Here is a 14,550-nt window from a genome sequence, read left to right as displayed (position 1 = left end):
CGGTGTTTACACCGTTGCTTCGTCTCGGGAAATTTCACTTTCCCTTAACTGTTACCTCCGTTGATCCCCGATTTACTAATTTCTCATCAAAGTTCCCGCACGCTGGTAATTCCGTCGCGAAGTACCGACATTAATTTATGACGTACGCTATAATGCAACGCGACGCTGAAAACGGCTGATCGAGCGTAAATCAACAGCAGTTACAATTAACGTGAGGGTGACGTCCACCTAATCTGGCAACGACGATCTGTCAAATTTCGTCGTTGCATTTACAATAGTAAATTCCCTTCAAAATCATTTCCATAAAGAGAGGAAAATATTCAACCTGATAACTGGTCAGATATTTCGAATGATATTACAAATATTTATTGCCACGATAATTGCAATTTAAAAGCAGGTTACATTAAGCAAATTTGATCGGGGAAATCGGACGATTTCCTTTTATGATTTCAATTATAAAAGGAGAAATTTAATCCTCTTAATGCGGAACGTAAATAGAGAAACGTGAATTAAACCTGAGTGTGTTTCCTGTTAATCATATCGTGTATCGATCAGTATACTCGTAATTACAGTATGCAGTAATTTCTGTAATTAACGATGTATCCGTTGGAATTAATTAAAATCGACGAAAATTCTTTAACGTGTATGCAATGTTTGCTGTACTTTGAATAAATATATCAGGAACGGTTGCAAAATATTCAATGCAAATAGTGTCAGTGTGCAGAGGAGAGCGAGCTCTTTAAAACGCATTTTGTTGCATGTAAATATCTCGATTGGTTGCCGAGATACGCCGCTTTAAAGTGTAGCATTAAAATGCAGGGAACGGTGAATGGGGCGCGGTTCCGAGAATTCCGCTGACCTACATTTTTTCCTGGAAATGCGTACGTTCCAGTAGTAATAGTAAAAAAAAAAATACGCTGACTCAGCGTCTGTCACTGACCACCCCACGCAACTACGCATTGGGGTAGGGCAGGGAGAAGGGCGAGCGCGAGCACCGATTGCGAGAAAGGGACAGACAGTAAATTATTAAACGCTACTCTTTACACGACGATATCTCGAGAACGGAAAGAGGTATCGACGTGCATCAAACGCCATTTTAAAGGGGAAGGTTCATGCTTTCCAACGATACCATCGATGTGTATTTAACTTAAGTAGTTTTGAAATTATAGCCTATGAAACCTAGGAAACCTAATTATAGCCTAGGGGTGAAGTTTAATTAGATTTTAATTAGATCTTTGAGGAAATCTTGGGGTAAATTAATATAGTATTGTTTATGGGGACTTGTCAATGATTTTTCATAATCAAAATGCAAATAATTTGTTAATTTCAAACTGTTTCTTTTTGGTTTAACTTATTTTAGTTAATTTTCTTTGGCTCAAAGATTCTGTATTAGTGAAAAGGTATAAAAATTGTTATTCTGGAAATAGTATATCAATTCTGGCTTAATTTATTAACAAAGTTCTATGCAGATTAATACGTGTACTTAGAATGGGTGCACTTTCGGAATTATGGCGTGAGAATGTATAGTTGATTCTTTCTTTGAAAATAAAGAAAATAAAAGAGTGACCCATATGGTCAGCTCACAAATTCTTCATACACAAATAAACCGAGGATAAGCAATTTCCATGCTGAGAAGATATTTTGCGACGATCGTATCGGGTTCTGTTTCGTGGTATCATAAACGGTAAAGTGGCAAGGGTTGTCCGTGTTTCACAGTAACTTCGCGTTCGAACGTCACTTCCACTTAGATATCTCCTAAACCGACAGTTTGACGATCGGAACGACGTAATCTATTGTTATCAGGAACTATTACTGTATTACGGGATGTGTACTATTCTAGAATTACGGAATTACTCGAACGGCTAAGGTTCCGCAGTTGTATCGATAGCGATGGCCTAGTTCGGCAAACAATAGAACAACTGCGTTTATAACTTTCCACTACGCTAATTGAAATTGTATTAACGCAATTAACTAGTCAACGAGGCAAATAATTCATATCAAAAGATCTGAATCCTGATTACAACTATTCTTCGTACAAATGTACCATTTAACAGTTAACAATTGAATTCGATCGATTGCCTCTTTAATGATACGATTGTAATCTATCCTGATACCATTGATACAGTTACCTTTGAAACTGATACCAGTGTTTCAATCCATTATGAGGTATGTTTGCAAATAATTTGAGATTCCATGATACAAATTATCTTATCAATACGTAATATAAATTACATTAAACATCGTTTGTTCCAAGGAAGAATTCTACGTTAAATAATGAAATATTTTTACTGTCCATAAAAATGACGTGGACAGTATCGAAGGGGTGGACAGTTGACAGGGCATTGTCGCGTGTACACGCAAGCTGGTCAACGATGCGCCGCGCCGACTGGAAGAGCGACCGCACTTTACGAGCTTTGCGGCGAAAATATATGATTCTCCCGGTGGCGACCGTAAAGTTTCGTTCTCATTGTTTCGAGCGGACGGAAGAGAAGAGAGGCCAGGAATGGTCCCTGGTTTAAGAGCGGTAGACCGCCGCACGATTCGAGGCGGACGTAAGATTAACGGCCAGTTTGCTTTGTACTTTTACACCGATCATACTCTACGACTTCGTCGTTTCGATCTGTCTTTTGTCTCGGCGACCACTTTCTTCGAATCGGAATTTATGGCTCAGAGGACCAGAAAAAGCTGACTCTTTCGATCACTCCAAAAGCCAACTCGACGAACTAAAATTACAATAAAGGAACATTTTTTTCTCTCGGGCAATAGCGAGGTGTAACCGAGTAATACTCCCGAGGGAATAAAAGTGTCGTTTGTAGCAAAGATCGTAACAGAAGAGGGAAGTTCCGCGGAGTGTCTACGAAAGATAGCGTAACGTCGTGGAGATTTAGCACGTTGTAATTCGCCTTAATATCGACGTACGTGGGAGTCGTGCTCGTTGTCATCGTTCCATTCGAAAACGATATTTGTATTCCGGCACGTAGCTCGCGGTCCGCTTATCGAACATCGCGAAGGAAATTCACCGAGCGTCTTCCTTTTATCAGATCTCCTATGTTGCAAACGGAACGAAACGAGCAGGTTTTTGCGAAGGAAGTTTTATCTGGTACAGCAGCGACGTTAAACTGTCATTCGTTCTCTTTATTCCCTGTGGCTCTAAAATATGCTTCCCCAACGAATGCGTCCATCGAGATGATAATCCACGATATAAAACGAACAAATGAAACCTTTGATTTCAATGCAAATCTACCCATCCTTACGGTGCATAAATTATGATTTTCAAATTTTATTTGCACTCAAGATTTAGAATTTACGGCGAAAGGAATAACGTCAGGGAAAATTTCAAGAACCTTCTCAGGACATTTTCAAAAGTGTTTTCCGCCGTGCGCTCTCATTGTAGTTTAATTACTCGCGTAATAAGCCCGGAGGGGCCCCATCGTTCACGATATAATTCGTCTAGCCGTGTGCTTAATGCCAATGGAAATGATATTCAACGACACACGCGAAGTGGCGAGCTCCTCCGGCTCTGAAATGATAGAGAACCGAGGGGTAAAAGAGAAAAAGATGCTCCCTCGATGCCGGCTATAAAATGTTCCGACGATCGTCCAAAGGAAAATAGCTCGCGGCTTCGCAGCCTAGGAAATGACAGAAAGAAAACATAGCCGGTTTACGGTTTGCCTCCGCGTGCGGTTTATAATATTATAAAGCGACGTCGGTAGAGGGAGGGAACAGCCCTGAGGGTGGTAAAAAAGTGGCGAACGAATGAGTCGTCTGCAGGCCTTCTTTTTTCAACCAGCCGTACCGTGCCGGAATGAAAAAGTGGAAATGGTCGGTGCTTGGTCGGACAAAGAGGATCGTAGACGATGCGGTTGAAACAAAGCTGCTTGAACTGCGAATGTTCCACTGCATTCGGTAAGCAGTTATTTAAGAACATTAAATAAAGTGAGGAACATAGAAAGATAAAATATTTACAGACTTATTTATGTCAATTGTGACCTCATTTCCCCCAAAAATGGGGTCAAAATAAAAAGATATCTCTCCTAAGAGTAATCTTTGCGCGATGATTTTCCAGCCGTGTATATCATCCCCATTCGCGGGCTCTGTTTTTTGTCAATTAATCTGGAGTTATCAGTGAGGGTCGGTGGGGTGGTTTCGCCGGATGTTGGAACGCAGTCGAGGGGAAGTTGATCATTTGTATGACGCCAGCATGTTGCTGTGTATACGGGCGTTATCTGCACTCTGACCTCACCCTGTGGGCATTCACGGAGAAGGGTAGAACGAGCCGTGACACGTTAACGTGAGCTCCGAACATTCGGCGAGGGTGAAAGGATGGAAAGAGAGGGGTGTAAGCGTGTTTCGGGGGAAAATGTTGTTTATGCGAAACGGTCAGCGTACCGAGTTACGATGTCACCGGCTCGTTCTGGTTGGTTTCATTTGATAATTCGATAGCGCATTCGCACCTCGAGCTTCTTTCTCTCTACGCCCCCGCCTAACTACACACTCGGCTACGATCCAATTAAATTTATCCGGCTGTGTTTTCGGTACCCGAGGGAAAAAAAGCACGTGAACAGAGACGGATAGAGCGCGGCACGACGGAATGCAGTTATCAATTTCCCTCTTCTCTTTCCTCTTCCACGACTTCTTTTTGTCACTTTCGAAAGCCTGTGACTCGACTGCCTCGAATCACCGTTGATTGATACGATTCGCTGCAGGGAATGATCCAATTTAAACGGATCAAATTCCTCTTTTCATTTCGCGAATATAAACGCCCGTGCGTACAGTCTGTGCGTTCTCGACCTACTTTCTCATCTCCGAATCTTTCGAAAATCGACAGATCCACGAAACATTATTTCTTTCTCTGCTTTCATTATTTTATGGCAAAGTTCGGGGCACACATTTCCGTTTGTTTGCGATTCTCCGTGGTGTATTAGCGAAGTTGATGCCGACACAGCTTTTATTACCAACTTTCCCCGCGGATCAATCCCTGTCAGATGTCAATGGTATCGTCGCGTTGGTCTGACGGTGATTGATAATGACGGAGCGACTGTTCGAAGGTATACTAACGAGGATACCTTCTGAATAGACTCGTGGCTAGTAGACCGGTCGAGTGTATTCGAGAAACTCTGAGAGATTACGGTAGCATGTGTTCGAGTATTCGGTCAGAAAGAGGGAAGAAGTGAAACGAGAGAAGGGGAAGAATCAGGGTTAAAGGAAAATTTAGGAGGCGAAAGTTCAACCTCTCTATTAAGATTCACCCTTCTACTCGAGGGTGAAATTCTTTCTAATATTATTATACATACAAATAGAAAATTACAAGTATTATAATTATCACTTCAGTAATGAAATATAAAGGATTAACGAGGGATAATCGTGAAAAATTGAGAGGGTTTAATACGCAAACACGATTTTATCTTCGTTATATTCGACGAATCTCAGCGGTCTGCTAGAATTTTGCAAGCCATCTTCACGGACGAACGAGGAAAATCTCAAGAAAAAGTGGGATACCACTTTTCCACCTGGCAAAAATTCCTTCGTTCGCGGAAATGTCGTGCACGCGAGCCAGTTTGAAGGAATTACGAGATTAACGAAAGCTCTGGGCAAAAAATACTGCTTAACCCGGGTAAGAATGAGAGTAGATGGTTCAACCAGGTGCATTCGCTGCTTTCTCCGTGGGAAGAGGTCGCTACACAAGCGTTGCATAATCGGGTAGCCGCTTAAGAAATGAGTCGAGTTTGCTGAACCGGTAGCAGTTTACTGTTTGCCGCTGTAATACATTTGAATTCTGATATCTGATCGTAAACGGGACGCTCGTAACTCGAAATTCTCTATTCCCCGAGGAAACGGTGTCTAACATTTCACTTCTCCATTCGGAATTCACCATTAAATTAATTTCAATAAAAAGTTTCAGACAATGACACAGAAAAGTTCCATTTATAATCAACTGAAATGTATCGTTGTTAACAACTCGCTGTTGCGAAAATTATACACTTTTTCGAATATATTTTAATTAATGAATATTACGGCGAACAAAGTTATCGTTGAAAATTTTCTGAATAAATGGACAGGACGTCACTCGTAATAATATAATGCGCACGGTTCCTGAAAATTACCAGAATGTTGTTAAATCTCGTTTGAAACAAAACTAAAGATATTTTGCAAAGTTTCGTTTCAAACAGTGATACCGGTTGGTACTTGGATCCAAATTTTCCATTAAATTAATTAGCTACGAACAAGGGTGCTTTTAAATTCGTAATTCGATATGAACATTTCTGACAGTTTATATCCAAATCCATTTTCAAAGTGTTCAACATTTTATATCTACGACGATGAAGCAAATGGCTCTTTAACATTAGCATAATCGTTATTTAAGCTACCTTATATTATTACCATAAGTTGTCTTCTCCTTTTTGTAGCCGAAAACCTAAAGAGACTTATCGACGATCGCGTTAACGTTAAAGGGTCACTGATTTCCTCATTTTGCAGGAAGCTGCGTCGATCGATGCAGCTTCCGCTCGAAGCTATTACGAATACGGGATACAGCATCGGCGAAGCATAATTCCGTGAACACGTTGTTTTGCTTGCAGCTCCTGTGGAACTTCGCGAAATACCGAAGGGGAACAACGAGCGTCGACCAAACGATGCCAATAATGATTCAACCGAAGGAGATTTACCGGTTTTTGAGCCAACAGCGGCGAACGTCAGCGCATACGTCGGGCAGACCGTGTACCTGCCATGCCGTGTACGAAATTTGGGAGACAAAGTGGTAAGCCGCGGTAATTTGTTGCTAAAAATTCACTTCGAGACGTGTCGTTCGGAAAGACGCGTTACCGAAGTAACGAGTTTCGTTCGTGTAACCACCAAGGGTTTTACAACCGATATGAAAAGTTACATCGTAAAGGTAGAGCGTAAAAATATTGTACCTCCATTCTGAAACCATCATTCCGCTAGTATTGCATTAACCAGCGCCCCTAAAGATTTGCAGTAATTTAAAAAAAATACCATACTTTGTCGTTGTTCGATGAAAACGAGGAAATAAAACTTTCAACAGTTCCATAACGCGGTACTTAACGAGTAAAATATCGTTCTCGTGTTTCTAAATAATTTAGATATCGCCTGTAGTTTGCATAATTTACTATGTCAGAGTTGCATAAACATGCGCGGTTGAGTGATAACATTTTCATTATTTATTAAACCGGGGATAAAATTTATTCACTTTTTCCTTTCGCGTAACACGAGAGTGTACTTGTTAGCTGTCGTAACGATCGTTGATTATGATAAATGCACGTCGTTCGAAGGGAACAAACGGAATGTTAACGAGCGAACGGAGAATTAAGATAGCAGCCAGTCTCCTGGACAGAGGGTGAGAACGCGGGGGTGGATACTAGCCTCGGCGGCAGATAGGCATCTCGCAGATATCAGCCACGAAGGAAACACGTTGATGTCTCTGTCCCCGTGTACCGTTTTGATAGATTGTCACGAGCACGCCAGGGTCGTGGAACAACACGGAGAAGAGACAAATCCAGCGCGTTTTCGTGCCGGTTCCGTTCTAATCGCGAACGGTATATTTATTGGTCGCTTGTTATTGCGGAAACGACTATTTGTCATGGGCCGGTATTAATTACACCGGGACCCCTTTGTACCGATAACAGAGGCGAAGGGGCCACGACAACGTCGTCGTAGACGCGGGACAACCTGTTTGAATAGAAATTGGCCTACGGAATGGGAAGCAAGACTCGAGCAACTTCCGAAATTAATTGTTACAGTCTCGTTACGTGCGTGCTACGGGGGACACGTAGGTGGTTCTAATCGAAACTACCCTGTTTCGGAGTGAGTTACGAGTCCCCTTAGCATATTTCATAATTCAAAGCGATCTCCTAGCTGAAATTACACGCGATTGTTCGAATAACGATCTCCAGAGTGCTTGAGAAACGATCGTGTTAGGATATTAGAATTCATTTCCAAAAATACCTACGATTAACTGATAAAACTTATGAACTTTCCGTGAAAGATTTTCTTCATTCATAAACTTGCTCGCAACCGCGGGTCAAAGGGAATTTTTCCATCCCGCAGGGGTCGATTACGGCACGGAAAGTTGCAAAATGTTGCTGAAAGCGGTAATCAACGATTCACCGGAGTCAGCAGTTCCCGATAAAAATCTTCTCGGGCCGCGATCGTCGGGCAACCGGGCTACGCTTGAATGTAAAAGTTTTGAGAATCGATCGAGCGTAGTTAAAGAGGTGAAAAAAGGAGGCGAGGCTGGAGTATAAAAGAAAGCTGGAAATTTATGCTAAACGATAATCATAATCATTTTAAGGGAAGCACCGTCGCGCGCCAATAATCCAGTCCGATTCCTTTCAGGAAGATTAAGGGTCATTTTCGTCCTATATTCCCTTTTCATTCCTCGATGCCCAATTATTATTTTCAAATCCCCTTTCAAAGACAACGTTGGAATTATATCAATTTTATTTTTCGATTTCTTTAATAGAGATCAAACGATTTAATTCGATACAGCGTAACATGAAATTAATACACGTTACTTATCGTTCACGGGGTTAATTTGAAAATTAATGAACGCTCGTCGTGAAATTTCACCGAGCGATCGATCGGTTCTTAATTAAATTCCAACTTACCGACGAGAGCCTTTGATGATCGTTTAAAATCAGACCGCGCAATGTTTATTAACAAAATATTAATAACGCGAAACGAGAAGGTACGCGTGTTTATCATCGTACCGCGTGTATATAGGCGTTATTTGATGCTGTGAAACCGGCAAAGATTTACGTTCTACAGTGTTTAAACGATCGCTCGAACGAAGTCGGCTTTTCATTTGAAACGGTTTTTTCCCCGTTAACGTCATCGTATCTCGCCTGCGTTCATCCATGAATATTTCAACCGGCTCGAAAACCGTGGACACGCGTTATTTTTTCACCCGTTTAAACGGCAGATTGAAAACGTTTTCACCCTCTGTGTTTCCTTTTTTTTTTCTTTCACCGTCATTTTTCCATCGATTTAACTTTAATTGAACGACGGCCTAAGTTGCCGGCAGCATTAAACGGAAAATCGGGAAACGGTTGGGAAGCGATTAAAAAACTCGGCCAACCGGGGAAAGAAAACTGTTCAAAAATTCATGTTAATCTGAACGAGCGTGTCCGAGGGAAGAGAGGCACCGATTCTCGGCCACTCTCGTCGAACTTATTCCCCGTCAATATTTGTCGATGCTCTGTTCGACACGAAATTTGGTAGAGGTAAATAGCGTAAAGTGGCTCGTGATCTGTTGACTTTGTACGGCGTTTTAGGGCGTTCGTAGTTTGATGGATGACCGAGAGCGAAGCTGCTTCACTGCTTATGTTAAATAGATAGACCGGTTTCTGTCGCGACTGCGTTATTTTCTCTTAGAATTTGAATTCGCGATTGTCCCAGTTCGATCGATCATGTTTCTGAAATATGTCGAATCAAAGAGGACGCTTTAGGCTAATTCCGAGCTTTACAATTGGATTTCCTTGGAACTGTAATAGTTGACCATCGATGATATGAAAATAGGATCAATGGCAGTGAAACGAGTCGGGGAATAGTCAAACCTACACAAAGCCACCTATTTTCCTTAAATTGGATGTTTCATAATAGCAATATGCTATTGTTAGTCGGATACTAAAAGGATTAAAAGGCTCTTCTATCCACAAATAGCGCAGCTGAGCACTAATACGCTCGGAACAAGATTAAGTAGAAGAAGAGAGAAATAAATCAGACACATTGAACCACGTGTGTCCCAAATGCTCGGCCAAAAGTGACTCGCGATATGTTGACCCCATTGACCGAGCAAACATCGATGTCATGATGGATCACCATGAAAAAAGGAAGACTTATCAAGATCAATTCCGTCGGATTCCCTCCGCATAAATTGGACATCGCGAATTCCGAACGCGGATTATTTATGGGGATGCGGCTACCCGTAAATACGATTAATTTTCGTTTCGTTCGAAAAACCAGCTGCGCCACAGAATATAATCAACAAGCGGAAACACCACGGTGCGGTGTTCGCGGACCTCTTCTTTCCTTTTCCCGCTTCTTTCTCGACGATTGAAATATGCTTGACGCGTTCGAATGCTCGTCACGAGTCGAGCGTTCCTGTTTTCCTTCCTCCTTTTTTTTTTTTGTTTGATCGACAACGGGTAAGCTTTGAACGAATTTCACGCGGATTCAGCGCGTTGCTCGGCGCGGAAATCGAATTAACTTCGGTGCGTTTTCGATTTCGTCGCGGGTTAATCAGAATTAATCAGGAAGTTCGAGCGACTTTCAGCTTCGAGCGAACCTTACCTGGGTTCTCTTTCCCTTTACCTTCTTCGAAATTTCACCTCAGTTTAATTAACTTCGCTTTTAATAAGGCGCTGTTTTTTTTCTGTTTTCTGAAGTTTTCAAATGGCAAAGAAAATTCTCGTTAAAGGTTCGAAATGAAACCGAACATGGTGGAAATGTGATTGAAATCGAAAATCATTGATATTCTGCGGTAGCTTTTCTATCGAGAGAAATTATTTCAAATAAAATATGAAATCTCTTGAAAGGCTCTGAATTTTCCATTAAAAGACATTGGAAGTTTATTTTTACCGTGAAATGTTAATTAAACCACAACTTCGATCGTTTGTTTAGGAACATTTTCGCGATTCGAGCATCCGGGGACGTTATTTCCGGAATTTCGTGAGCAGAGAAGGTAATTCAATGGCAGTTTGACGTCACATCGGTTTAACCGGCATTTGAAGCGGACAATCGCGTGCAATTTTCAAATTTTTCCAAATCTCGTTGGAAACGTTTGAAACTGTCCAGTGTACCGATGAAAATACTTTGCGGCGAATCAGAAAAAATGGAAACAGAAACGGATAAAAAAATAAAAACGCATAGCGAAACAAAAAGTAACTGGGCACGCGTGGAATCAGGCATCTCGCGGTTTCCGGGTTTCCATTTAAACGTATCGTCAATTCTGGGAAGCGTTGCAGCTGCATCAGAACCGTGAATCATTTGTCACGTTTCAAGCTCGAAATTCTAAAATTACGCGACATGCTTTCGGAGCTTTAAGTGGCTCCTCGGAAAATTCGTAGAACCGAAGTAGAAATTATAGAACAATTAGAAATTAATTTTCCAAAGAGTGAAATAAGAAATGATAAGACGATCATTTTCTTTGAAAGAAAAGTATCTTCCCTGCACGGTGCGCGATAATGCAGCCAACAAAAGCTAATTTCCATCATGCAGACCGGTAAAGGAATAAAGACAGAAGGGCTTTGTGGATTTTTAATTACGTAGGGCAGCTCTTAAGAAACACGCGAAAAAGAAAGCCTTTCTTTTCCTTCTTTTTTTTTTTTTCATTAAGATTACACTCGACCGAGCTCTCTAAACAAAACGTTCGTTTTCCTGTTGCCCGTCGTCAAGACGTGGAAGGGTGTAGGATGAAACGAAGCGGAAGGGAGAAAAAATACGCGACGCAGCTGAGAAGAAACGAGCGAAGAATGTGGACGCGTATAAAACAGGGAGAAAGTAGCCGAGGTATTTCAAAGATGAGAGACCACTTTGCGTTTAGAAGGAACTCCTTTACCTTCACGGCTTACTAAATGCACCGGCTATGCTCGAAGGAAGAACGGGGCTTCCGGGGAAAGAGCGATGGAATGAATGGAAAAAAAGAGAAAGGAGGGAAGAAAGGGCGAGAAATGTCGTGCGAAATGGGCCTTTTCTGTCCGAAACCGGGCGACGATTCAACACTTTACCCGTCCGAGAGATTTATAGGTCGACTTGTGTGGCTTGTTGGCCACGAAATTGCATAATTAACGCTGTTTCAACCCTTTTATCAGATCGTGTTCCGCAAAATAATTAATGATTGGTAGCCTGATCGTTTGTATCCTATTATAGTCATTACTGAATTAACCTTTGGACGGCGGACCATGGACAGAGCCCTAATTTTAATTTAATTTCGTAAATTCGGGTCTCGGTTGACCCAGACCCTGCTGTTCAAGGGTTAATGGTATTAATGTCAGTATCGCAGATTCGCGTAGTCCGTGCAGAGACTCTTAAAGCAGTACGTCCGAGTTGCAGAAGAAAAGTGTCCGAAGAAGAATTCGAGTTCCTCGAGGATAAGAAGGACGTACCTTTTATCACGGTACACACAATTTCCTTGAAAGGTGTGACGTTTGCCGAACAAGTTAGTCCTAGGAGCTTTCCTCCGACATATCACAGGCAGAAGAGATAAACTCGACTGGTTGGAAAAGCTGAAAAGCACCGGAGGAACTGTTTGACGCTCGCGACCGTCGAAAGATGAGATTCCAGGCTTTGAGACTAAGCTTTTCGACTTTCTTTCCCTTTCACGCCCACGTTTTCGAGACTACTCGAAGAAATTCGACGTTCCTCTTTGATGAAAAAAACTGTACAGAGAACGTCCGTCTATATAAACGTACGTATACGTCGAGACGGTCGGATACGAAGATTGTTTCGGTGTCTGCACCCGAAGCGTAATCCTCTCGTTCGAGCAAAGAAATTTCGCGATAAGTTTACGGCGGATGGAAAAAGCGCGAAGCAAAGCCAAAGGAACGAGATACCGTAGCGATTCGAGATAAAAATCCGTTGACAGGACTTAAATCTCCACGTGAAAGTTTCAAGTTGTTCTTTCTACCTCTCGGTACAAGGATTCTTCTGATTCTTTCGCGGTTCATATGCGATTGAAAATTTTTATTGAAAATATCGGAATCCTCCAGAATCTTAGAAAATTCCTTTCACCAGAAGCATTCGATTTTGTTGCTATTCAACCACATCAGATTACGATTTTAAAAGGGACTTGGAAATTAGTTTTCCTGCTCTTTCTTCTACTCTATTTAATAAAGAGAGAGCGTAAAGTTGCTGGAAAAGTCGAATCGCCGAGTGTGTCCGGAACAGTGGTCGAAATAGAACAACCTGACAACTTTTCATTGTTCGAAATTTTCCTAGAGACATTAACCAGAGACCCTTTCAAGTTTTTTAAAGTAATTTATCAAAGTAATTTAAAGTAATTGTTAATGAGAAAAACTGGTGCAAATTAATGTTAAAATGGTACCAGTGGTCCACCATCCAAGGATTAATTTTCTAAATAAATTATTTTATAAAAAGAAATACTCGTATAGAATACTGTAATATTAACAAGGCGATACAATGACATTCTTCCCGAATTTCAAAAGAAATTTCGTGTCACCTGACACGAAACGACTATGCAATTCTTATTTCGAAGAAACGAACCAGCCATAAAACAACGTCTTGATCGTTTTACAAAACTAACGGTCGCGTATCCGAATCGAAAAGAAAGGAGAAAAGTATCAAATCGAATATGTTTCGAGGAAAATCCATTTTGCTTGACTGCTCGGGGTTCAATTTCCCGGTTACCTTTTTCTTTCTCTCGACTGACAGAGGTATTTCTCATCGAAAAATTATGGACAGATATACGAGCCTGTTCCAGCCATCCTTTTGAACGTTTAATAGAAAAGAGATCGATATTAATGCCGCCTAAAAGGACTATGATAAAGAGAAAAAAATAGAAAGAGAAGGCAGGGTAGAGATATAATCAGGGAAACGGGTATGCTGATAGAATATCGCGAAACCGGGGAAAAAAGCATCAGAGACACGAAACGGAACGAAACGAGAAATAGTATCAGTGGAAGGTTCGTGCAGGTCGTACGTTTTCGAGGTGGATACCATTTTAATTACGACCACCGTCCATAAGTCGATCCGTACGGGAGACAACATTTTCTCGGTTTAATTAAGCGACCCCGGGCTTCCGCTTTGCTGAGGTTTCTTTCGCGAAACGAACCGTTCCGTTGGACATTGATTTATTAAATTATTGTTGAAACCGGTCGACGGTGGTTTTTCATATTAAAGAAAAACGTTAAAGCAACGCGGTTAATTACAGCAAACCTGTGGCCTACGAATGAATCGGCGAAAAAGCAAATTAGCCGATACACCGCACGCAACCGAATTACGGGAAATTTCAACATTACAACGTCACGTAAATATGCAAAGCGAGTTTGCCTCTCGATTCCACGAGATATGAAGCACTCTCTCTCATTTGGCCCGTTTATTAGCAAGCGGAAATTTTGCTCCGGTTAAATGACCCTTTTGCACGACTACGTCGACGTCTCTCAATTTCTACACGTTCAGCCGGATTTATAATTCACCTTCGTGCACGCTTTTTCGCCCCGATCCTTTCGACAAACATTTAACAACGATCCGTGTAAAGGATCTCGTAAACGTCACTATTAAAGGTCCATTTAGAGAGTATGCACGTTTTTCACGTTCTACTAAAAGCTTTTTACCTTTTTGATATCGTGACACTGCGACATTTCTTCTTTCCTTTTTTTTTTTCACGTGTTTTCGCATAGTTTAATGTCATGCTCCGAGTATTACGTAAAAAATTATGAATTCTAGCTGTCGCGACGCTGCGACGTTCGTGAGATATATTAAATTTCGTACGAGACAAAACTTTGGTTTAATCTTGTTTCTTATCGATTCGACTTTACGACCTGAACGGCGAAGAAAAGAACGAGCGGAAGCTCG

At 41.5% G+C, this 14,550-nt stretch overlaps 1 protein-coding gene and 1 long non-coding RNA gene across 2 annotated transcripts in view; one reads left to right on the top strand and one right to left on the bottom strand.

Annotated features, from left to right (window-relative positions):
* The window catches only part of LOC114872727 (lachesin-like), a 73,191-nt gene that overhangs the window by 17,362 nt on the left and 41,279 nt on the right, over window positions 1-14,550 (top strand). Inside the window, exon 3 of the mRNA XM_029180280.2 lies at window positions 6,579-6,757. Within this exon, the coding sequence (XP_029036113.1) occupies window positions 6,579-6,757 (179 nt within the window). The remainder of the gene's footprint in view (window positions 1-6,578; window positions 6,758-14,550) is intronic.
* Window positions 1-14,550, bottom strand: part of LOC114872728 — a 51,420-nt gene that overhangs the window by 26,069 nt on the left and 10,801 nt on the right. The gene's annotated exons all lie outside the window — the stretch shown is intronic.

Source organism: Osmia bicornis, chromosome 14, assembly GCF_907164935.1.
Source record: "Osmia bicornis bicornis chromosome 14, iOsmBic2.1, whole genome shotgun sequence".
In the NCBI taxonomy this organism is placed as follows: Eukaryota; Metazoa; Arthropoda; class Insecta; order Hymenoptera; family Megachilidae; genus Osmia; species Osmia bicornis.
This window is presented reverse-complemented; position numbering and strand designations above follow the sequence as displayed.